General features: G+C 41.6%; 1 protein-coding gene across 4 annotated transcripts in view; it reads left to right on the plus strand.

The window, feature by feature from the left end:
- The window catches only part of SERGEF (secretion regulating guanine nucleotide exchange factor), a 225,808-nt gene that overhangs the window by 150,023 nt on the left and 49,181 nt on the right, over positions 1-26,604 (plus strand). Inside the window, exon 11 of one of the 4 annotated variants that reach the window (XM_064365131.1) lies at positions 16,285-17,059. The exons of the other annotated variants lie outside the window; for them this stretch is intronic. Within the exon in view, the coding sequence (XP_064221201.1) occupies positions 16,285-16,316 (32 nt within the window). The 3' untranslated portion in view covers positions 16,317-17,059. Of the gene's footprint in view, positions 1-16,284; positions 17,060-26,604 lie in introns of those variants that run through there. 4 annotated transcript variants of the gene reach the window in all.

The following is a 26,604-nucleotide window of genomic DNA, read 5'->3' on the forward strand; positions in this document are numbered from 1 at the left end:
AGGCAACAGGAATTTTTTCAGCTCCATTATAATCTTATGGGACTACCATTGTATATATGGTGCATTGTTGACCGAAACATGGTGATGCAGTGCATGGCTACATTTTTATGGTTTTATTTTTTACATTAAATCTTTGATCCATTTGGAATTTATCCTGGTATAAGTCAGGTGTGCATTCAGCTTCATAATTTTTTAAATGGCTGATCAGTTATCTCAAAGCTATTTATTGAATTCTTTGGCTGCCTTCCTGGGTCCTGTTGCTACCAGAGCAGCCCTAAGGCATTACCCAAAATTACACAGCTAGTCAGTAGCAGTGGTGGGACCAACACTGAAGTCTAGCTTGTGCTATTCAGAAGGAGATGGTACCTGGTTCTCAAGGAGCTTTCTCAAGTGGTTGTTTGAGCTGTTTGCCAGACAGGGAGACAACAACTAAGGCAGAGCACAGTTTTTTAGTTCTCCTGTTTTCCAGTGCTCTGTCCCAGGTCTTGCCTTTCTCAGCTCTGGAACTGATATATTCATTGCCACTACCACACCTGGCCGCTTGGGGGCACCATATTTTCCTTGCCCACAGGCCAGAAACATGATAAACCTTTTACATTCAAGAATGATGTTTTGGCAGGGTGCTGTGGTTCATGCCTGTAATCCCAGCACTTTGGGAGGCTGAAGTGGGCGGATCACAAGGCCAGGAGTTCAAGACCAGCCTGACCAATATGGTGAAACCCTGTCTCTACTAAAAATACAAAAATTAGCCAGGCGTGGTGGCAGGTGTCTGTAGTCCCAGCTACTCAGGAGGCTGAGGCAGGAGAATCACTTGAACCCAGGAGGCGGAGGTTGCAGTGAGCCGAGATTGCATCACTGCACTCCAGCCTGGGCAACAGAGCAAGACTTTGTCTCAAAAAATAAAAGAAAAAGAAAGATGTTTCACAATAAATAGATATTTTGCAGAATATTGCTTATTGCTCAAGTCACATTTCTGTTAAGTCATATATTTTCAAGGTATATCTTCACATCCCAAATGTAACTTTTTACCTCTCAATTAAGGTGGATTTTTCACTATTCCTAAATAAGCAACATTTTTATAACTCCACAGGAGTCATTCTATATGACACCACAGGTGAGGGTGCCAGGCTGTTGAGGAGGGTCCCATACTTGCTAAATTGCTCTTTCATGCTGGTCATTTTAGGCACAATATTGACCACTTGTTTAGCACAATGCTCTGGCCCTTTTTAGGGTTGCTTACAGTAGCAGAAACTGCATTTGTAACCCACTGCACTTGTTTACAGTTACTCAAGAGGCTTGAGGCCTTGCGAGAGTAAATCTAACTAACGTGAACTCAAAGTGAAAGATACAAAGAATTAGAGCAAGTTAGAGACAGCCGTCTGCAGTGCACCATAACTAGTTATGGTGCTAAGTCTCTGTGTTATCCTAGGCAGTTACTCTGCTTCTCTGGGCTTTAGAATACCCATCTGGAAACTGTGGGAGCTAGACTGGACAGTTTCTAAAGTCTTCTGCAACTCTCAAAGTCTGTCTTCATGTCCTCTAACTGTATTGAACACCTTCATAGACTGAGACCATCTATACCTGCCTTGCATTCAGTAGGTGCTTCACATATTTGTTAAATACTGAATGAACATTATTTAAATATTTTTCTCATTCTCTCTCTTCAGCTTACTAGTGGCTGATGATGTGCCATGTAGTATTATGGATGCTGTGGAGGAATACACCATTCATGGAACTCACATTCATGTATTCACATTCATGGACCTCCTTAGTGGGAAAGAGAGCTATGGGAATTAAATCTGGCACATAGTTTGCACTTAAATACTGAATGAATGAATGAGTGAATACAAAGCAGACCATGATAAGAACTAGGAGAAAGAATGAAGAGGTAGGAATGATTAATTTTGGAAATCCTTGTGGAAGAGGTGGCTCCTGAGTGGAGGAAGGGTAAAGAGCAGCACTCTGTGCTAAGGGATCAGCATGAGCAAAGGGAAGGAAGGCTTTAAAGTGTGAATCATGGTTGAGGGACAAATGGTCAGCCAGCAAAACAGCTTAGGGCCAAGTCTCTAACAGCATGCTGAAGGGCATTGACTTTATTATTTAGGCAGTGTAGAACTATCATGGGTTGTTTAGGAAGATTCTTTAGAAGTTGACAATTTTAGCAGAAGATAAAACTTTTTTTCTTTAAAGGATAATACCTTTTTATAAAGTAAAACTGAAGTGACAGGAGTTAAGTACAAAATGCTGACACTATTCTGAGCATTTTGCATATATCACCTCATTTAGTTATCACCATGCAGGGTAGAAAGCAGATAGAAATTATATAGAAAGTAGTTAGAAATTGAAGTCCCCATTTTTCAGATGGGAAAATGGAGACTTCAAGAAGTGGAGCCCAGAATTCAAACTTAGGTCTGCTGACTGCAAGGTCTGAACTTGCCACTCCTTGTGCTGCTCCCTGCAGAGGTTTGATTTAGGTTAATTAGCATATCAAGCAGCATAAACTGAACTTTTAATATACATTTGGCTTTGGAAGACAAGAAAAAGCAACAGCAGAGCTAGCATTACTGATGGTACTTGTTTGTAGGGGCAGAGGTCAGCCTCCATCCTTTTGTCTGTCTACCAGAGCATGGCACCTAGGGGATGACCATGTGTGGCATTGGGCAGCTTTGACAATGGCCAGGCAGTCCAGCCCATGAGCCTACTCTGTCCTTCTTTACATAGACACTAGCTTCCTGAGCCTGGGCGGCACCATTGTATCTGCAAAACCCAGACTCATAGTATTGCCTCTCAGCATCCACAGGCCTCTGTTTATGCTGGTATCCCTCTGTATCACCTATCCTATGACTGCTGTTCCTGCTGCCTCTTGCCTCTGGAATCCTCTGTTCCTTCTGGGTATATGTAAAGCTCTTAAATGTAGAACAGCTGTGACTATTCATTCACCGTGCTGTCCCTGGGCGGTACTTTAGCAACATTCTGTTTGCCTATTTGTCCATTCATGAATTCATTCATTAAGAAGCTGTACCATGTAATAGAGTACTGGGACAAGATACCTGAATACCAAACAAGCTGCTGACACCTTGAGCAGGCCACTTTCCTTCTATAGGCCTTCTTTTCTTTATGGCTAAAATAGGAGAATTATGTAAGATAATCCTTGAGGTCTTTACTATTTCTCTCACTTTGAGACTGTTTTGTTCAGCCATAAATTCACACCTTCATCATAACATGGGGTTAGGGAATGCTTCTTAGAAGAGATGATGCTTGAAGTGGGTCTTAAAGGATGAGTAGGAGGAAAAGAAAGGTATTCCAGGGAATGAGATCAACATAAACAAAAGTGTGGAGAAGACATGGGAAACTGGGGTAATTGAGGGCACCTGGAGAGGAGCAGAGCAGTGGAAGACAAGGCCATAGCGATGGCTATGGCCAGATCATAAAGGCTTTAATGTCAGGCTAAGGAGCTGGAACTTCATCCTGTGGGGTAAAGGTGCAGGAAAGGTTTTAAAGCAGAGAAATGACTTGATGTGATCTATTTTTAGAAACTAGTATTGTGCAATGGAGAAACCTGGGAGAAATGGCAGTGGGTTTGATATTGTGGCTTTATAAGATATTAACTTGATAAGTTTGTGATTTTTAGTTGAGACAAGATGCTGCTGACTTATTGGATGAGGAATGCCATGATTTACAGTCTGACTGTGGCTCTGGAATCCCCATCAGACTCCTTGGCCCAGATTCTGCCCCATTCTAGTTGCAATCCAGGCCTAGGCCAAAGCCCACCCTTTCCTCTTCCCATGACAACCAAGTCAAACAGCTGACTCAGGAAGCTCCACAGTGTAGTCCTCGTGTGGCATGCATGCATATATCAGTAGGTCCTCATGTGTGCTCACTACTTCATAGTGTATCAGGTACTTTGACTCATCACCTTTCATTCTCACAGTAACTCTGAAGTTCTCAGAGAAAATACAATCCCTATTGTACAGTGGGGAAATGGAATCTCAGAAGGGTTGCATGATTTGCCTCAAGCAGCATAATGCAGTGTAAGGGGCATGAGGCCTTGGAGTTGGGAAGTCATGGGTTCCATTTCCAGCTCTGCTGCTTAATACCTTAATATCTGACTGTGGGCAAAATTGCTACCCTCTCTGAACTGTGGGTTTCTCATCCTTAAAGACTGAGATAATAATAGTTTCTGTATGTGCATGTCATTGGAGCGAATTATGTGGTTTATGGCAACACTCTTGGCACAGAGTAGGTGCTCAGAATGTCTGTTTCTGTTTCCTCTGACTCACTTCAGTGCTCTTACTGGTGTTTCGCCTTGCTTCCCATATGGCCCTCTTTGTCATCTCTCTTGTTCCTCCATTCTTAAGTCAATGCCACAGACATGTATTACTGGAAATGTTCTTCCTGAGTACACAGTATGAAGCTAAGCCTTGTGGATGAAGTGAGAGGACATAAGAAATGGCCTTTGGCCTCACTGCTTGCTACCTGATTATTGTGTGTGTTAGAGTTGGGTGGGGGAGGGAGATTTAGCCTTCACTCTTGAAACAAACCTGAGGTGATCTGACCGTCTCATAATGATCCCTGCTCCCTCCTCAGGGGACTTACTGTATGGCAAGAGCCAGGCTCAGCTCTTACACTGTCTCACTAAGCTCTTACACACACTCTTACATCCACTGTGTGTGTATCTTACATAGACTTCTGTATTCTTAACATGTAACGCTGTTTTACAGATGAGTAAAATGAGGCTCAGAAAAGCTAAACATGTTAAGATCTTAAACTCGTATTTGATGAGACCAGGATTTGGGCCAGGTTATCTGACTCTGATGCATGCACTTTTAAATTAGATTACTTTTTGCTGATTACAAAACAGTGTATGTACGTAGTTTGAATTTTTTTTTAATACTAAAAGGCTTAATAATCGCAATTTCTGCCTCATCTTTTCCCACTCCCTTGTCCGATTCCTGGAGCCAACCATTTTGAATTATTTTTGGGTGTCTCTTTATATATTTCTAAATCAAATATCTACTTAAGATACACATTTTAAAATCAATTTTATCTGTTGCTTCTTATAAACAAAAATATAATTATCTTATACCACCACCTTCATTTCCCTTCCCTCCATCCTCATCTGTAGTTAAGTCATTAGTCCATTATTATGAGTAGTGTAAATACTGTTCTCACTGTTGAGCCGAGTAATATATCATGATATGGTTCCTATGCTACACTTTTCCTGGAGTTAAAATTGCTTGTTTATTTTCCCCTTCCTTTGACTGACTTTCTATGTACCAATTATCAGATATTTTGCCTCCAAAACATCTGTAAAACACCTCTTACACACTTTGCAATATGATCAAAAGTGTCAACTCTTTCAGCAGTCTTCCCACCCCACTTTCACCACATGCCACTCTGGGGTTCTCCCTTTCCATTACACCCTGAAATGGCTACTTTCGGCCTGCACAGTGGTTACCTGGTGACTTCTCTATACTATTTTCCTGTGTTAAATCTCTGTTCCCTATCTTCCTTCTTATTTAGATTAGTCTCATTTTGGTGGGGCACAGGATTCAGTACCTTCCTGGGAAAGAGGAGTTGAAGATAAATTTTTTGATTCTTTAAAATTCTGAAAATATACTTACTCTGTTTTCACACTTGATTGACACTTTCACTGTTTGTAGAAATCTAGGTTGGCTATTTTTTTCATTCTGATTTTACATGCATTTCCCATTGTCCTCTAACATCTACTGTTACTATTGAGAAGTCTCCTGCTTTTTGTAATTCCCTTCCTTTGTCCATGCCATTTTTTTTACTTTGAAACTTTTAGGAACTTTCCTTTACTTCAGTGTTTTGAAATTTTGTGATGACATGCCTTGCTATGTATCTTCTTTATTCATTGTTCTGTTGTTTATTGAGCCTTCTCAGTCCAGAGGCTTAGGTCTGTCAGTTCTGTGAAATCATTCTTGAAATTGTTTTACAATTTTTTTCCCTATTTTTCTTTGTTCTAACTGGGGCTTCTATTGGATGTATAATAAATTTCCTAGACTCCTACTTTTCTTATCTTTTCTTTCCTCTTGGGCATGTTTTTACTTTTCTTATCACTTTCTGAGAAAACTTTCTGACTCTATCTTCCAACTTTTCTGGTAGAACTTTCATTTAGGTATTATTTTTAATTTCTAAGGCTCTTTCTTATTTTTTAATTCTTTAAAATAGTTTTCTGTTCTTGTTCATATTACCATATCATCTACCATTTTTCTATGGATACTAATTGTAGAATAATTTTTAAAATGTTTTCTTTTGTTCTCTGACTTGACTATTTTTATTTTCTATTTCTTTGTTTTGAGTTCTGTCTTTCATGTTGGAGACTGTGCTGGATATTTTTTGTTTGCCCTGTAGGTGCACTCTCCACCTTTTTTCACACTCCGTGTACCCCTAGGGAGGATGCTGTGTTCAGTTAATGAGAGGAACAGCAGATCTGAGGACTGAAAAACAGTGAGGTCAGGGTATTTATTCTCCTAGTTTCTCCCTGCTTACCTGCCATAGCTGCATCCCTCTATCAGGGATTCCAGTCTGGTGTCCCACTCTTTAACTTCACCTTCTCTAATTCTGGCAACCACTCCTTTTCCTTCCTTCTTCAGGTTTAGCGGTGGTAGAGCTCTAGTTTAATCTAGTGGTCCTGGAATACTAAACATTGTCCATGCCTCTGTAAATCGTTCCTTTATTAAACTCTCTCCTGCTATCTAGTTTGATGTAGTCTTCTGCTGAGACTCTAACTGATACAGAAGTTATCGTCTCTAAAGATCTGATGATCTTTAGCTGGCTCTTTATACTGAAAAGAGATACTACATGAGACTATGTGCATGGAAAGGGTGCGTTGGCTCCTGACTTCCTTTTAGATGTTTGGACTGAGGAGTTGGGGGAGCTTTTTCATTGGTAAACTTCCAGAGATCAATATTTATGGATTTTCCCCCTAATCTTCTGTCCTGGAGTGTATATGCTTAGTTGTTGACTTTCTGGAGCAGGATGGGGGTAGGGGGTTGGGAGGAGTCCCATCATCCCTTATGTAGACTGTCAGTCACTTAACCCATTTGTTTAATTCATATCCTCACTCCCACCCTTCAGTGACTCTTTTTCCAGGCCCAGGGCCGCCCTTGCTCTGTTTCATCAGATAATAAATGTGTGCTGTTCCTTAGGTATAGTCAGAGATAGGTTGCCTCGTTATGTGTGTTGGGGAGAATCTGGGCATCTACCCCCTATAAATATACTTTCAGGCAATCCCTCTGATTTCAGCCCTATCCTTACTTGACTTTCAAAGACACTTGGTGCCTCTAAGTCCTGAGGCTTTTCAGTGTCTTGGAAGAAAAATTTGTTTCCTTCTCACTGTTCCCTTCAGCAAGCACAGGGTTTTCAGCCTCCTCCACTCTGTATAGTCAGTTACCGTCTTCATCTGTGTTATTCATCTGAAATATGTTGAGCTATCTTGTTTCTCCTTCTATTCCTCTTTTCTTGGTGGATTCATACTTTCTTTATTCCTTTAAAGTTGGTTTAAGAGGGTTTTGGAAGGAAGTAGAGATAAACGTATGGGCTCAATCTATCCCACTTTGTGGAAGTTCCTACTACTCTTTGTAGGCCACAGCTATCAAGGATAGAGGAAGTGACAGCGGCCCAGAGAGTGCGAGGCAGGCTGGAAGTTGTGTGACTGCACAGTGTGACAGAAGGGAAGCCACTCAAAGCTGAAGCTTTGGCACTGTGGCCTTGGTATTTGTGAGTTTTATGAGTCTGCTCATTTTATTCGGGCAGCATCTCTGAGACGAATTCTTCGTATGAAGGGAATTTACTAAGATCAGTTGAGAACTGACTTCAAGAAGTTTTTGCCAAATGGCATTACATAGCAAGAAGGGAGAAAAATATGGGGAGCTCTTAGACAGATGCTTTTTAAAATTTTAATTTTGCCAAATGAAGAAGGTAGCCAAAGAAGATTTACAGGCTTCTACTGTGGGAGGGACTGCCTTTCGGAGGGGGAAGAAGCAAAATCTTAGCTGATCTTAATGTAAGAAGAGCCCTGGGGTCATAGAACCACAGACTTTCATAGAACCACAGACTTCAGAAACAGCCTGATCTTTATAGAAGAGGAAATTAAGGTCTAAGTTTGGAAATGATTTGCCCAAAGTTACACAGCAAGTTATAGGCTATGCCCAGAACTGTCACCCACAAGTCCTAACTTCAGTTGGCACATTACACCCCTCTGGAGATAGAACATCAGCAACTTTAGAGGTGAGCTCCAAAGGCCCCACCCTTGTCACTGTGACCTAGAAGCCCATGGCCTCAGGAGCCCTTGACTTGGCTTGTTTCTGCGTAGTTTCTGCTACTCACCCTCACTGGATATGTTATATTCTCCGTTTCCCTATGCTGCATAGGTTTGGAATGAACCAGTGCTGTGCCAAATTGTAGACCTGTGTGGACATGTTTCCTTTTGTTTCATTATTTTTGGGGGTTCCACCAAGGCTCACCATATGAATTCAAATGTGGTTTAGGAAACAAACAAACAAAAAAATGACTTCAATAGCTTGACTTTTTAGGAAAGTTAAGGGGAAAGAAGAGTCCAGGAAGCCAATATACTATATGATCAACTCTCAATATTTATTGAATCATAATAACAATAATAGCTGACAGTATTGGTCTATGTATGGTTTTACACATTTTACATACATTATTAATTGATTCTTTACATCAACAGTAAGGTAGGTACTATGATTATACCTGTTTCACAGATGGGGAAACTAAGGCAGGGAAGGTAAGTAACTTGCTCAAGGAGGAGAACCTTGTCCTGGGTACTCTGTAGCTTAAGGAGTTGGGTATCTAAAGACACAGGTTAATAATTAGTAATATTCTCTTAAAATTTTCAGTAATAGATTGTTAAGAGTTGCAAAGGGGTCTCTTTTGGCTGCCAAAAGGCTCCAGCTGCAGCCTGTCTCCAAAAGGCATGTAAGGGGGACATTTCACTTTTTCTGGAAACTGGGAATTTATATACACAAAAGATGATGAAATCAGGATCTAAACAAGGGTGAAAATGTGAACAGAAGTCAACAAAGTAATGTGTAATTGGGAATAAATATAAGAGTGGTAGAAATGGTAAATCTTGGGTATTGACTGAGTCAGCTAGCACTAGGGAGGCCAGAGGACAGGGGAGCCAGCCATGGAAGCAGAGATGTTAACAGAGTGGGGAGGATGAGCTTGTTAGTTATATTGCCTTTAAACTGTCAGTGGGATAGGTAGTGGGGTAGTCTGAAGACGTTCCTGTAAAAGAGGCCTAGACAGGAAATTTGTGGGTTAGAGGTGGGGATGTGGTTTTCAGTATCTTGCGTTACAGGACCACATCTGTGCCCACACTGCAGAATAACCTTTGTCCATTCCAGAGAGAGCCTGCAAAGTACAGATGGCCATGGTATACTTGGGAATGTTGGGTTTATAGAGTTAAAGTGGGCTGGAGCTGGAAAGGATCTCAGAAGCCAACTGTTCCTAATCTTCATCTATAAGTGAAATATCCAAATCTTAGAAGGGGCAGTGATATATTTCAGTTGTGGGCCAGCTAGAGGACATGCCCAGGCAGACTAAGAAAGCAGATCTCCCGTCACTCAGCCCAGGTCCCTTTGCTTCAAATCATGTCTCAGAGGTTTGCGGTTTTGCTTTGTACAATTTCTGTTACCTGCGGTCAGCCACAGCCCAAAAATACTCAATGGAAAATTCCAGAAATAAACACTGCAGAAGTTTCACATGCTGAGTAGTATGAAGAAATCTCATGCCATGTCACTCCATCCCAACCAGAACATGAATCATCCCTTTGTCCAGTGTGTCCATAATGTATATACTATCTGCCTGTTACTATATAGGAAAAAACAGCAAATATATATAGTTTGGTACTATTTGAGATTTTAGGCATCCCTTGGGGGTCTTGGAATGTGTCCCCTGAAGATAAGGGGTTACTACTGTATTTGAAACTGTCACAGTTTCCAAATCCAGGACTGACTATTCCCTATTGAAGATGTCTTTTTAATCTGGCTCCTTAAACTGTTCAGATACCTTTGATAATCTTCAATTTTAAAATTAAATATAAATTACCTTAAGTAATTTACTTTCCCTCCAAGGGTTCCAATTGCACATCTATAAAGAAAATATTCTGGCCCCCTCTTCCCCAACTTTACTTATACAGACTTTCTGAGGTTTTAACAAATATAAGTATGGTTGGAAAAGAAAGGTAATAATTTTGTATAAAAAGTAAGATAGAATATTATTGTTTTAATAAATGTTGTTTCATTATAATTTTCAAATGAAATCGATGTGATTTTGAGGGGGACACTAAGTCCATGAAAAAAACTCAGCTCTCCTCCTTCCTAGCCGTGCAACTTTGAGTGAATTATAACCTCCTTGTGTAGCTAGAGAATGAAAATGCTCAGAGCAACGATGACAGTTAGATGGGATAATATATGTAAAGGATTGAGCTTAGTGCCTGATGCTTGACAGAAGCAGTAAATGGAGATTTCTATACTCCACATCCTTGCCAGAACTTAGCATTATTCAGTTATCAATTTTTACCAATCAAAGGTGAGAATCAAAATGTTATTCTACAAAAATAAGAATTTAGTTTCAAAGAGAGAGTGTATCGGTCCAGGTTCAACTAAAGAAACAGACCCAGAAGGAGATGCAAATTAAGATATTTAAGGTGAGGAATTGGCTTGCATAACTGTGGAGACTGGCTAGCAAGCTTGAAATCCATAGGGCAAACTGTCAGGAAGAACAGGCAGTGGCAGCAGAAATAGGAGGCAGGGAAGAGATTTGAAAGCCAGTGCTTGTCAGGAATTAAGTGGTCTAATACGAAAAGTATTGAGAAGGGAAGGACAAGAATGGGCAGGATCAAGGATGTGGTACCCTTTTCTGCTTGGTAGACTAGGGACATATGTCATCATTGAGAAGAGAGATACCTGGAGGGAGGAAAGAATAGGCTTTGGGCAAGGTAATGAATTTATTTTTTAGCATAACTGAGTGTAAGATGCCTGTGGAACATCCAAATAGGACTACTTAGTAGAAGATTGGAATGAAAACTTTCAGCTCTATAGGGAATTCAGGGAGTTGGTTCTGTAGAGAAAGCTCCGTGAAGCAGAGCTACTTAATTACAGTTTTTTCTTTATGTATATGTACATAGCGTTTCTGCTAAGTGGCCATGCTATAGGGTATGGTGTTGTGATGGCTTTAATAATGTTATATAAATGTCACTATTCTGTGATTATTCTTGGTGCGGCAATAATTTAGCCCAGGGCAAAGACTGCTTTCGTGGTCCTTTTTCTTTTTTTTGAGATGGAGTCTCACTGTCACCCAGGCTGGAGTTCAGTGGTATAATCTCGGCTCACTATAACCTCTGCCTCCTGGTTTCAAGTGATTCTCCTGCCTCAGCCTCCCCAGTAGCTGGGACTACAGGTGTGTGCCACTGTGACCAGCTAAATTTTGTATTTTTTTTTTTTTTAAGTAGGGATGGGTTTTACCGTGTTGGCCAGGCTGGTCTCAAACTCCTGACCTCAGGTGATCCACCTGCTTCGGCCTCCCAAAGTGCTGGAGTTACAGTCATGAGCCACTACGCCTGGCTTCCTGGTCCCTCTTTGCAGCGACCAACTCATCTTGGTAGACTTTCCAGATTTGCTTATTTCCAATAAGCTATTGCAAAGGTTGAATCCTCAGTAGGAGCCCCATACATGGATACATGGGAAGGCTCTGTCTCTCTGAGGAGAAGCCAGATGGAGTCATTAATTTCTGTGGATTGACCTGAAAGCACATAGCACCAAGTATGATTAATGACTTTGTGTAGCAGCTTACTGCCCGAGTAAACAAGGCCAGCTCAATCAGGTTGCCTGGGAAGAAGCACTGTGTGCTCTTCCTTGACCCTAGACCTCCTCTCAACAGATCTATAGATAACAGATGGGGGTGTGGTGCCTTGGGAGATACAGGAGCAAGGGGAAGGAGAGGAAATGAACATACGCTTAACATTTCCCATGTGCCATTTCATGATGATAATGATGAAAGCAGTGACAGCTAACACTTACTGATTGCCTTGGTGCCAAGCACTGTTCATGTATGGTATTTTGTTTTTCTATTTAATCATCACAACAACCCTGTGAAGTGGGTACTGTTGTTTGCCTTGTTTTACAAGTGAGGAAATCAGGGCAGAGAGATTAAGTGATTTGCCTAGGGTCACACAATTATTTAATATATCTAAGGTGGGACTTGAAAAATGTTTCTAAGCCCACAGTTTCAGACTCCATGCTACTTCTCTCTGATACTTTCAGCCACTTTCCCTCCCTGGTCCTGTTATGCAGGGCAGCAAGACTACAGAGTTCTTTCTCTGATAGTTCTCATAGATTTCTGTCTTCGCTTTATTGGGTGAGTGGGTTGTAGGAAGCAGTGAGCGAGAATTAGGAGACCTAAGTTGTTATTTCACCCTTGGTCTGACCTTGAACCTCAGATCTGACCCTCACATTCTTCATCTGTAAAATGGAGATAGTAACATCTACCAGGGTGTTATGAGGATCAGATGAATAAATTGCTAGGAAAGTGTTTTTTGTAAATAATGAGAGTTACCCTGTTGCATCTGTAACTACTACTGTGCTTTTCAGAATATCTTCTTTCCTGTTACCTTCCTTGACCCTGACTCCTTTTGTCCTTTGTTATGATTTGTGACATTTTTATCACTTAAAAGTCTATGATAATCATGCTTAAGGCAGGAGGCCACTGAAATTCTTACATAAATAATTCCACCTACCTGAGCCAAATGGAGGGGGTGGGGTGGGGTGGTGTGTAGCAGATTTAGCAGCTGCTGAAGCTATAACCAAGAGAAGTTTCCTTGTCAGTCACAGGAATGAATCATTCAAATGGCTGCCTTGCTGGGTCCTTCCCAGAGCCAGAAGGTAAATTAGGGAGCAGTGTTGCTTTTTATCACTCACTAAGCTTAAAATGAAGCTCAGTCTCTTTGAAATGTAGCAAGGATTTGTTTGAAAGAGCATGGGTTCTGGACTCAGACTGACCTGAGTTCATTCAATTCCCAGTATTGCCACTTAGTAACTGAATGACCTTAGACAAGTCATCTCACCTAACTGGGCCTCAGTTTCCTCTTCTGTAGATGCTTCCCAAGGTTGTTGTGCAGCTCAGATGAGATCATGGGTATAAAGGGCCCAGCATCGTATCACACGCTCATTAGACTCTCAACAGTTTTTACTTTGCTGTGTCTCCAAGCTGTGGGAATGAGCACCTTGGGGAGGTAGATTTGATGGGGAGTGAAACAACCTGGTTTCCAGAGTGCACAGGCAGAGAACTCAGTAATAGACATTTGAATCACAGCTCTATTTTTAGTTCAATCCAGCCTAAGGTTTCAAAATGTGGGTTCTTCCTCGTGTCCCTTCATCCTTTCTGTGTAAGCAGTGGTTGGGGTGGGGTTGTCCACCTTCTCTGAGGCGAGCATTCCTGCCATTTCAGTCATATCTTTTTCCTTATTAGTGTCCAACACAGTCACCTTGGACACCATCAACTTAAAAATCTGTGATAATGCATAAATGCAAGTGTTTTACTCTTGTCTTCAGCAAGATTCTGTCACTGCTACTCCAGCCTTCAACTCTCCAATTTCTAAAACTTTGGAGAAATTTCATCCATAACCCCTCACCCATGTTTCTAGTATGGCTGACTTCATGAATTTGGGGAGTACAGCAGTAAATACTTTTCTATCAAGTCCTGTCTCTCCCTTCCCTTCTCAAGATGCACATATCCCTACACAGGGATAGTCACAGAGCAGCCTCATGTGCATGGGCTCTATAGAGCATCCTTGTACTCATGTGTCTTACAGAAGAGGGATGCAAACAATTAGATACACAGGAGACACATAATAATTAGTGTGTGTTCATTTCTTCCTTGCAGCAGCTCTCTGGTAAGTAGGAATATGGTTTCATGGTTTAGGGCACTGGATTTCAAATTAGGGAGACCAAGGTTTTAATCCTAATCTGTAACTTAACAGCTGTGTGACCTGGGACAAATTATTAAACTCCTCTGAGCATAGGTTTCCTCTTCCATAACTGGAGATAATAGTACCCATCTCACAGGACTGTAAGGAGGAGTGACAGAATGTGTAGAAAGCCCTCAGCACAGGGCCAGCACACAGTATGGATATATACATAGTAATTGTGACAGTTTGTCAGGAGAGAAAATATTGCCCCAGGAAAGTTAGCTAATTTATCTAAGGTAGTGTCATCCCTATTTTATGTAGGACATCAAGGCTGAGAGTCAAGCATGTTGTCCAATGTTATACAGTAAGTAAGCAGCAGAATGTAAACTACAACCCATGTCTCCTGACACCTCAGCCAGATCTCCTGACATTTCACCAGAAGCCTCTGGAAAACTGGAATAAATGCCCCCCCAGCCCATATACAATTTCTACCCTGGTGGTAGAATCCAAGCCCAGCTTCCCCTCTGCTGAATCCTGCTTTCTAGAAACAGGCTGCCAGTGAAAGACGTGTACAAATGTATATAGAAATGCATACGTATATGTGATAGAATGGGAAAATATCCCAGGGAACCACGATTACCAGAGTACTCCAAGAATACAGTATTTTGGTTAATGGATTTTTCTCAGAGTATTAACCTCTTGGTTTCAGGCCTTATTGAAAGACATTACAAAAGGCATTGCAACCATTCACTTGATGCTAGAAGGAGCTGTATAGTGAGTGTAATTAAATTCTCTTTAAGATGACAGAGGATCTTGGCAGGATGTCCATTTATCACCAAAATGATCAGTTGTGATGTTCAGGACTCTAATAACAACCCATATGTCTGTCTAGGTCTTTTACACCCATTATAACGTATGTGCATGTGTGTGTTGGGAGTAAAGGGCAGGATGGGAAGATGATTATCCCCATCTTATTAGTGAGGAGGCAGGATTTGGAGAGCATGAATGTCCTGTTAGGCATCTGCTATGGTTTGAATATGCTCCTCAAAAGTGCATGTGTTAGAAACTTGATCCCCAGTGTAACAATCCTGGGAGGTGGGGCCTTTGGAAGGTGATTGGGTCATGGGGGCTCCAATCTTATGAATGGATTCATGTCATTATTGCAGGAGTAGGTTAGTTATTGCAGGAGTGGCTTTGTTAAAAAGACAAGCTCTTTCTCGCATGTGCTCTCTTCTCCTTCCACCTGTCCACCCTGGGATGACCCTCACTAGATGCCTCCACCATGCTCTTGGACTTTCCAGCCTCCAGAATTATGAGCCAAATCAACTTCTTTATAAATTATCCAGCCTGTGGTGTTATAGCAACAGCAACAACAACAACAAAGACCAGGAGAAGATCATGTATCTTGAAAGTAATAGAGCTAGAACTGTAATGGCATTTGCTGAGACACAATATAGTAAAGGAGAAAAAACTTAAGATTTTTGAGTCAGACATACCAGAGTTTAAATCCTGATTTTGCCACTTACTGATGATATTGACCTTGAATAAATTAATCTCTCAGGTCCTAAGATTCCTCATCTGTAAAATGGATCTAATGATATTTCCCTTGCTGGGAGTAATTTTAAGAATTCTAAGTAATGTATATAAAGCATCCAGCATTGTGCCTGGTCAGAGTAGGTCCTCAGCATATGGAAGCTATTATTATTCTGTCTCCTAGTCCCATGCTCTTTCCAGTCTACCAAGATGTCTACTACTGAAGATATAGAAGGTACAAAGGATTGGACTGACCTTTCTTCAGCCCATCAAACTCTAGAAGTATTCCCATTAGTTTCAAGTGTGGGATTAGGGGGTTGTTTTATCCCTTTCTAGTAACAGAAACCTGAGACAGCTTTTATTCTATAGGTAAAACTTAAATAATTTTACATTAATACCAGAGCTGCTGCAAAGCAATAAAATAAATATCACATATGACTGTTGTTGATAATAAGTGCCTACAGTCTGGAAATACTTTCTGGATTTTAAAAATATGCATAGAATTTGACTAGGAGAACAAGAGATATATTTCATGTAGGATCAAATCAAAGATATGGAGGTAAGACAACATAAGATTTGCTCGGCTTGGCTAGAACAAAAATTGTCATTGGTAGGGGAGCATACATGATAAGGATGGAAAAATGACTCATATATAGAGCTTCATGTGTGCATGTAAGCACGCACATGTTACTCTCTTTTCCTATACGTGTATATTGCTAATCTAAAATACTTAGAAATTGATTAGAAGCATTGGCCAAATAGATATTATTTCATCTCTCTTTGATTTGTAGGAAAGCAATGTGGTCAGAAGAAAGAGAGCTAGACTGGGAGCTGGGGGACGCAGATGCTGCTCTTGGTACCACCCCTATTCAACCGTATGATCTGGACAAGACATGGAACCTCTTTGGGCCTTGTCTCCTCATTTATAAAAACATTTGGGCCACTTTTGGAAAATCCTTTGGCTTATTATCAAGAGCCTTGAAGATATCCATTCACTTTTATTTATTAATTCATATGCTGGAATTCTCCTCTGAGGAAAGATCTTAAATATGGGAAAAGCTTTATGGTTAAAGATGTTCATCATAGTATTTTTCTAATTTAGTAAAATTAGGAGCTACCTAATTTTACTAACATTTGGGACTGGATAAAAGATGACCTATCTGCTTGACTAATCTGTAGTGTTTATTAAGTAAGAATTACAGCATTGGTCATGTAAAAATGAAAACAAAAAGCCATATGTGATAAATATACTGGGTAATATACTTCCCAGTGAGGAAGCATTTTGATGTTATCCACACCCTTCATGATCCAGACCCAGATGTTCACACCAGCTGTCTTTGTGCCACCACTATTTGCTGTATATGGTGACCTCACTATAGTGACCTTAGGACATTTTCCTAACAGACACCTTTTACCCCTGTATGCTTTTGTATACAGACATGCTTTTGTATGTCTGGTTCATTCCTCCTGAAATGCCCTTTCCTCCCTTGTCTAGCCATGAATGTCTGCTCTTTTTCTAGTCCAGCTCTGCAGATTTCCCTGACTCCTAGGTAGAATCAGTTGGTCCTTCATCCTTCTCTCTATAAAATTTGTAACTTGACTCTAACGCATTATTGTGTTATAGTCTTCTTGTCTGTTTCTATCTCTGCACATAGACCGGGCCTTCCTTGAGGGTCAGAATTGTGTTAACAAATCTCCAGGACTCAGCAAAGGGGCCTGGCATTTAATAAGCACTCAATATATGATTGAACTTTTACTTTTTATTTTATTTTTTGCCTTCCCATGTTTTCTGCATATTTTATAATGACTTTGCATTATGCTTATAATGGAAGAAAAATAATAGTAATTCATTTACCCATTTACCTTAATGAGGTGAGTGGTCTAGTTCAGAGGTTCTCAAACCTGGCAGTGCATCAGAATCACCTGGAGAGCTTATTAAAATGCAGATTCGCTAGCTCCTAGATAGACTTCCTCAGTCCCAGTCTCTAGGGTAAGGACCTGGAATCAGTATTATTAACAAGCTACCATAGTTATTGAGATGCTCAGCTATGTCTGAGAACCTTTGACCTCAGTACCCCGAAAGCCCTTTAGCGTAAAATCTTTCTAGTTCTTGGACTGGCCTCCTGTCCCTTGCTACTCCTGCTATGAGAGGCTTCAGCTAGAGGGCATGTGGAGCAATGGGCCAGACAATGAAGAATACCTGTACTAGCTTCATTAATGGGCTCCTCTTCTGTGCCAAGGACTACTTTATAAGTAGCATTTTAAAATACCTGTACGATCATACTGTAAAATCAGTGTTATTATCTCCATTTTACAGATGAGAAAACAGAGGCAAAGAAAAGTCGTGACTTTGCCAAGGTCAAATAAGAAAGCATGGATCCCATATTTCAATTCAGTCTGTCAGACTTCAAAACTGAATCTAGAATTTCCCTCACTGCCCCTCCCTGCCTGTGTCCCACCAAATAAAGGAACCCCAGCAGGGTCACACATGTGCAGACATGCTCTGCCCTCTGCTGAGGCATGTGGAATTAGCATCCTTGGTGGGCAGCAATCACCACATGAGCAGAAGCTTGCAGTTCACCAAATGTGCTCTGGTGCCCACCCACCTGCTTACAGGGTGCAGTGAAGCAGTGGAATTCAATTTGCAGCAGTGACCTAAGAAGAGCTATTTTTAGTAAGAAAGTAGGTCAGGGGCTGCAGCAGTGCTGCCTGAGAAAGGAACAGCCTCCCCTCTCACCGGGAGACTTGCTCACTTCTCACGCAGCCAGCGTGGAGGTGAGGAAGGCAGATCTGACATCCTCACATGACTGCAGTTGTAATCATTACTGTGGAGCCACTAGGGGGGAATACACACACACATCTAGAGGCTCTTGTCTGGGTTTGCTTAAGTTCTTGGCCCTAATCTTCCTCAGGAGATTAGAATCCCTTCAGAAAACACCTCTAACATGGTAGGAGGCTTATCTATTGTATACCTGCTACATGCCAGCCACCATTCTGGGTTTGATATGCATTCTCTCATTTGATCTTTGCAGTATCTCTGTGAGGTAAGTGTTATTCCAGTTTTGCTGATGTAGAAATGGAGTTGCAGAGAAATTAAGAGATACACTCAAGATCACACTGTTTATGTGTGGTGGAGCCATATTTTGAATCCTGTGTGAGACTTCAGTGCTGATGACCAGAAGACCAGACCATCAAAAAGACCAGACCAATCACCTCCATGCTGGAGGTGATTTTTTAAGTATCATTCTGCTTCTGCCCCATTTTTTTCAATACTTCAGAAAAAAAAAATACAAAGATGGCTTTCTCCATCTGAACTTATCTGAGTCAGGACAGGAAAGAATACCCAGGACACAGACCCTTTCCCCAGAGAGGAGAGAATATATCTCTACATACTGCTGCCCAATCATCAAGCCCAGTAGTTGCCAAAAACAAACCAACCACCTGATTTCCCTGGGCCTGAGTGTTTCAGAATCCTCTGCCCCACTTGTTCTGCCATGTATTAACTGCAGAGCTGTGGCAAATTGCAGGGCACTCACTGGCGATGCACAGGTGGACATGAGCTTGTTAACAGAATGCAGTAATTGACATATCGTGATTCATTGTGCACAGCATGGAGGACTCTAGTAGAAGCCCACTTTGTGGCCAAGCATTGCTGGCACCACCAGCCTTGAGAGTGTTCCTGGCTCTGTTCTGGCTCTCCAGCTGGAGAGCATCATCCCTTTAGGGGCCAGAAGCAGTCTATGGCTTCAGTCTTACCTGCCCCTACCTCCAGGCGAGGAGTAAGGATACTTCCCCTGGTCCCAGGCTGCATGACATTGGAGGGAGATTATTTGTTCATTTGTTCACTCAACAAGCATTTAACAAAATCTGGCCAGGTATACAATGGAGGACAAGACAGATAGTTTCTGCCCTCCCAGAATTTAAAATGCAGATTCGCTAGCTCCTAGATAGACTTCCTCAGTCCCAGTGTCTAGGGTAAGGACCTGGAATCAGTATTATTAACAAGCTACCATAGTTATTGAGATGCTCAGCCATGTCTGAGAACCTTTGACTCTCATAGCAGGAGTAGCAAGGGACAGGAGGCCAGTCCAAGAACTAGAAAGATTTTACGCTAAAGGGCTTTCGGGGTACTGAGGTCAAAGGTTCTCAGACATGGCTGAGCATCTCAATAACTATGGTAGCTTGTTAATAATACTGATTCCAGGTCCTTACCCTAGAGACTGGGACTGAGGAAGTCTATCTAGGAGCTAGCGAATCTGCATTTTAAATTCTGGGAGGGCAGAAACTATCTGTCTTGTCCTCCATTGTATACCTGGCCAGATTTTGTTAAAATCTGGCAGCTATCAGAATTAAAAATTTCTGAGCACTCAGTTTTATAGATCTGGAAGTGGGCCCTCTCTGGATCTTAGTTTCTTTATCATCAAGTGAGTAGAAAAGAGAGAATTATATTGGTCAATTTCTTTTAGCTCTAAAATTTCAGAATCTGTGGTTATGGATTATAAACATTGAGTCACAGTATCAATCTTAGTCATTTGTATCCAATGCCAAAGCAAAAAAAAAATGAAAATCCCAAATTTCAGAATCTGGATGAGAACCATGGACACAAGCTAATTCAATTTCTTCACTTACAAATGGGAAAAATGAGGTAAAAGAAGGTGTGTCTTGCCTAGTATATCAGTAAGCAGAGCCAGGATGGAGAGGCCAGTCAGCTGAGCCCAAGTCTTGAGACACCCCAGTCTTATTAAGGCTGCCTCTACTCAGCACTGCTGCTACGCCCCTCTTTGGAACCCTTTCTGCACTTAGCTTTTCTAACAGTGAGCTCTACCAAGTCTTCTACTTACACCTCTAACCACTGCTTCTGGGCTTCCTTAGCCCCAGGGCCCATGGCCTGAGAGTAGAAGAGGAGGGAGTAGGCTTTGATAGCTGAGCCCCAGAAGGTAAATAAAATTTAGTTTTGTTATGCCAAGACTGCCAAAAAACATGAATATGAAGAAGTTGAAGCAGAACATGTAGAGTTTGCCGACAGAGTTCTTGAACAAGCAGTTGTAGAGGCAAACTGCAGTGAAACAACGAAAGGAGGGGACCCCTTGGACACGGCTGCTGAGAAGTTGCTCCATGAACTCATAGGACCTATAGAAGAGCCGGCCTCTACTCATTGACTTAGAGCAAGCTTGTCTAACCCGCCGGCAGCAAGCTGCATGTGGCCCAGAACAGCTTTGAATGCAGCCCAACACAACTTTGTAAACTTGCTTAAAACATGAGATTTTTGTGATTTTTTTTTTTTTTTTTTTTTTTAGCTCATTAGCCATTAAGTGTACTCTATGTGTGGCCCAATTCTTCATCCAATGTGGCTCAGCCAAAAGATTGGACACCTTTGGCACAAAGCCTCTCTATACCTCTGGTCCATGTCTGTCTTCTGCACGTAGCCAATGAAAATAATCTAAAGCTGAAAGGGCAGGGAACCTTTCTGATGCTCTTGTGAGGCAAAGGGATTGAGATCATTGCAGAGAAGTTGGCAACAGGAGGCCCATCACTTTTTCAGTGGCCAGGACATCTCCATTCTGGGTGGAGGAAGGCTTTAGCAAATACTAAAATGCTTATTTATCTATTGCTCTTTTTTTATGTCTGTCACAGTCTAGGAACCAGTACCTTGAAGCATTATCCTTGATTAATTTATAATTTTCTGCCCTATACTGACTGCCTAGGAAAGAGGTGGTCAGAGGTATGACAAGGTGAACAATACTGTTCTTGATTATGAAAACCTATATCCATTCTATGTATCAATGGATAATTTTAATCTTCTAAATTGATTTGTTATTTTCTATGCTTTATTTTTATAAAAAAGTCATTTTCCAGTAAACATATAACATTGTCAAGAGCTACCTAATCCATGTACATAAAATGTCATGTGAGTATAAATGTATTATATAATATATAAAAATAAAATTATTCTTATTTTTAAAAAATTACTAAAGGTCATTTAACTGTGAGCTGGATGCCTGAGTCTGAAGCAATGATTCCTATGTGTCCTTGAGCTAGTCACTTCCCCTTTCTGCCCCTCTGCTCTCATACCCACAAAATGAAAGGTCTAGATCAGTGGTTTTAGTCATCTGGCCTATTCTATCAAATCAACTTGGGATAATTGTTAAACGTATACATCCCTGGACCCACTTCCAGATCAACAGAATCGGGTGCTTAGAAATTTTTAGTTTTGATAGTCTTCCAGGTGATGTAGCCAGGTTTTGAGTAGTTGTCTTCCTTGAACCCCTCTGGTTCTGATGTTTTAGGATCATTTGCCTTCTTTCTCTCTTGCTCATTTTCCCGTTGTTCTCTTTTCCCTTTTTTCCCTAGAGTGCTCCTCTAACTAGACTGTGAACCTCTGAGGAGGAGGGGCTGTATCCTACCCATCTCTTTATCCCTGTCGTCCAGCGCAGTGTCTGACACATTGGTAGTGCTCAGTCAGCAGTGGGAGCAATGAAGGGAAGGAGGGAATAAATGAGCTCTCATGGCTGTATACCACCTGTACACATCCAAGGAATGCCCTTAATTTTTCCAGCAGCCTTGGTCATAGATTTCTTCAGAACAGTAAATGGAAAGAGCACTGACTTTGGAATCTAAGAAAACTGAATTTGAATCTCAAGTCTTTGTCTTACTGTGTAATGATTTCTCCCAAGTCATGTAATCTTTTTAAACTACAGTTTCTTTGATTGTAAAATAAGGAAAATTGCACCTGTTGCTTGAGATTGTGGTTAGGATTGACTTACTACATGAAAATATGGATGTAGAGTGCTTGACATATAGTAGGAACTCAAGTATCTCAGCTTCTTTTCTTCCTAATTTACATACCCAGTGGTGAGTGACAGTAAAAGGAGGGAGGAAGATTCAGAAGAATAGATCAACCCAAGCCAGGCCACAGAGGATGACAATATGGTTCATTGTCATTTCTTGGCTTCCTGGAACACTGAGGTTCTGATTGAGGCTCAGGCATCTTGGTTGGATCCCCACTTGCTCAACCCTGGGCACATCACAATTCAGACAGAGAATCTCCTGACTTTAAGTGTGGCATGTTCTCTCTATTACTGTGAACTACAGGAGGTAGAAAGATAAATAACAACCAAAAAAAAAAATTCAAGGAACTATTGTAGGTTGGGGATCCTTATGCAGTCCTGATGTCTAGGCTTGCTGTGAGAAACTCAAGTTCATTTCAGATGGTTTGTTCTCAGGGTTAAATATCTGTGCATTGATTTTGTTAGCATATCAACTCCTCTCTCCACACACTGTGTGTTGGAACTGCCACAGCATGCTGCTTTTCATAAAAGTCTCTCTTTCAAACCAAGTCCAGCTGTTTCAGTCCTAGAAGGCAGCCAGATTTGTTCTCTTCTGGGCAAAATGGTAAATGCTTATCACTCCCCACAATGCCTCCAGAACCACAAAAATAACAGCCACCCTTTACTGAGTGCCTACTGAGCTTGAGTCCTTTGACATCACTAGCAGTGGTTATTATTAGCTCATTTTATAGGGCAGTAGGTTATGATTAAGACTGTAGACTTTAAAGTTTGACCAAGGTTCAAATCCTGGCCCCACCATATTTTAGCAAATCCTCTCTGGGTTTCTGTTTCTTACCAGCAAATAGCGGCTAGTAATGTATACCTCATAGTACTGAAAAGATTAACTGAATAACACATGCATGGTATTCAGTACCACACCTAATGCATGGTAAGTAAATCCTCAATAAATATAACTGTGGTAATGATGGCAATGCTGTGTTCTCTTCATCTATAAAAGATAGTTCACTATAGTGGATACCAGAGAGATGAGGAGAGGTGACAAAAATATCAACAGTTTCTATTAATTTAAGCCAGACTCAAGAGAACCTCAGAAATAGTATTAGAAAGGGACCTGGTATGATTGCTTGGAATAAACTTAGTGAATACTTGCAGTTTATTATTCATTCAGCAGATTTTTATTGACTGCCTACTATGTTTCAGTCCTTGTGCTAAAAGCTGGAGGTAGTATGATGATAAAACAGACATGATCCCTTGCCCTCAAGGAGCTTACAGTCTTATGGAAGGACTCAGACACTGTAAAAAAAAAATTGTACCAGTCATGTAAAATTACAGACTAGGATAAATGCTATGAAAGAAACGGACAAGGTATTCTGAGAATGTATAATAGTGGTCCTCACCTACTTCACATGATCAAGGATAGCTTTGCTGAGGAGTTGACATCTGAGCTGAGATCTGAAGGATCAGTAGGAGTTATTATTAGATGAAAGGAGTGGGTAGGGTAGGGAGAAAGCTTTCTAGGCATATGGACAAATATGGCCACTATGGTGAGAGGCAGCTTAGCACTTTCAAAGAACTGAGAAGGTCCATATGACTTGAGTACAGAGAAAAGGCTGGAGGGGGAGATTAGGGCCTTGTAGGTCATGTGAAGAATTTTTTTGTCTTTATTCTAAGCTCATAGGAATCATAGAAGGATTTGAAGCACGGGTGGTTATGTGTATGTTACACATGGGGAGGGCACTATGCTCAATGTGACATTTATAAGAGATCTTTCCAACAATGGCTTGAGATTGGATGGAGGGTGCAAAAGTGGGGGAAGGGGAACCAGTTAAGTAGAGTTTTGCAGTAGTCTCAGTAAGAAATCATGCTGGATAGAGCCAGAGAAGTAACAGTGGAGATAAGAAGGACAACATGGTTTGAGATATTTAGGAGGTAAAATTAACAGGACTTGATGATGGATTGAATGTAGCTGTGAGGAAAGGGAAAATGTGAAGCAGAAGCCCCAGGTTTCTGGGTGCATGAATGGGAATGGCCCTGCCATTTACTAAGCTAAGAATTTTAAAAAAGTAGAAGGTGACCAGGTTTGTATAGGAAGATCTGATCTGAATTTGAACACACTGCACTGGAGGCACCTTTTAGACATCTGGGTATAGATATTCCATGCCCACAGCCACCAAGGGTAAGCCACAATGGCCTTAGAATGCCCCAAGCTATCTGACCCCGATCCAGCCTCTGTGGGGGTCAGCTTGTCTCGTAGCTGGCCTGAGGACTCATGGTTTGCTTCCCACCCTTGCAGTTCTGTTTCCTTATCAGAATATCCTGAAAAGGGATACCAAGGGAGAATTCAGCCTAAGAAGGAATAGGAACAGTCTGGGGAGAGACTCTGCTGCTTTAGGGGAAACAATTTAGATATTGGTGCATGTTGTTTGAGATGTTTTTTCCAAATCTGTGAGTGAGATATTTGTGTTTGACATGTGGGCTTTTACTTATTAAAATATTTTCTATTAATATATAGCTACTATGTGGTAGACACAGTGTCAAGTCAGAAAGGACCCATGGTACTTTGAAAGTGGCACCCCCGGAACCCATCTGGCTTTGCTGTTCTTATGATCTTAGAGAAATCAGGCAGCATCCTGCCTTTTCTCTGAATACTAAATCTCTAGAATACTGAGCTGCTGACTTTTCATCCAGGGAACCTGTCATTGAGTTCAGAGGGTTGGTTTGTCAGGGGCTTCCTCTGCAGCTGCAACTCCTCAGTCTGTCTCTGGGGGCCTCTCTTTTGCAGTCTCCCTAGACAGTAACTATATCAGTGCCAGTTATCCACTTGGAATAGGGCTCAGCTGGGCACTCTGAGCTGCCCCATCTTACCACTGCTATGTGTTCTGGTTTGTTGCCTGGAAGCAACTCTTTGTGTCCAGGTGAGCAGGCGAGGGTGAGAGAAGTGTCAGAGTAGGCTTTGTGTCCTTCTGTAGAACGGCAGAGGAGAGCTGGACTGGCGGGCAGGAAGGGGGGTGGTGGGCAGAGGTATGACTCATCCAGCCCTGGCACCATGTGATAGGATCTGTGAATACCCATGTGAAATAGATACATGCTTTAAGAACATTTGCCTTGTGAAAATCTAAACTTATAAGCCACATGAATTTGGAACAGCAATTACCATCACAAAAGGGAGCATGGTATCCTTTAAAAAATCCTCTAGTGTATCTAACATGCAGTGTAGTGAGGGACAAAATATTTATGCTGATTTAGGCACTCAGTGGAAGCTGGCATTCTCTATGTCAGTGGAACAAAGAACTTCTTATAACTGGAGCAGATGGTGAGCCCCTGTCAGGGCAGGTGTTCCTGCAGAGGCCAGACAACCATGTGTCAGGTGGGACAGAGGGACTGCTTCCCATGGTGGACTGAGAATCACAGCTCTAAGAGTCTCTGATTCTTGGCTTTGCTTTCAGTCTTGAAAAGTAAGTCTGCCTTAGGCAAATCTGCCAAGGACAGATGTGTCCTTGAAGTCAGAAGGACCTAGGCTAAATCTCAGCTCCACCTCTTCTAGCTTTGTAAATTAGGCAGGTGGCTCTCTGAATCCCCTTCTTCTAGTCTGTAAAATTAGGTTCATAATACCTTACAGAGTTTTGTGTACATAAGGGTCAAATGAGTTAAGTCTGGTAGCCAACACCCCAGGATGTGAGGAGGGGAGAAGCCTGTGGGGCCTCTGATCAGCTGACAGCCCTGTGGTGGGTGCGCGTGGATGGTGTGCGTGTGGCTTGAGTTTGCATGCTCTGCACAGGGAGAACTTTCATTGCTACACAGAACACAAATTCAGGGCATGTGTCAGCTCATTGGCAGCCTGGGATAGGCTGGGACACACTGTCCTGTTTCTGCCTGAGGACTGACACCCACTTAGCAAACAGCCCACCCAGCTTAAATTTCCCCAAAGAACTCAGTCTTCGTTACAGAGAAATCCTTTAGATGCTGAGAGTGGCATGTTTCTTGTAATTTGACCCCTGGAAGAATTCTGACTATGTCCCTTTCCCATGCCAACTCTTTTCCTAAAGCTGATTTTATGAGGAGTTATTTTCCTAATGTGTTGGATAAAATCCTAAAGCGTGTCTCTGATGGTGTCTTAGGAGATTCACAATGTTTTTATTTTCATGGGAGCATTAAGAAGATGTAGACTAGGCTGTTGCTGGGGCAGGCATGGTCACTGTAAACTAGAGGGTACTTGCTGCCTGCAAAATCGTTGACACCCCAGGCAAAACTCTAGCTTCATATGTCACCATCTAGTGTACCTGAATCATCCCAACTTGAAGACATTTGTCCCTATTCAGGGTA

The sequence above is a fragment of the Aotus nancymaae genome, unplaced genomic scaffold (genome assembly GCF_030222135.1).
Source record: "Aotus nancymaae isolate 86718 unplaced genomic scaffold, 86718_ANA_hifiasm-v0.15.2.pri h1tg000059l, whole genome shotgun sequence".
NCBI classification, from domain to species: Eukaryota; Metazoa; Chordata; class Mammalia; order Primates; family Aotidae; genus Aotus; species Aotus nancymaae.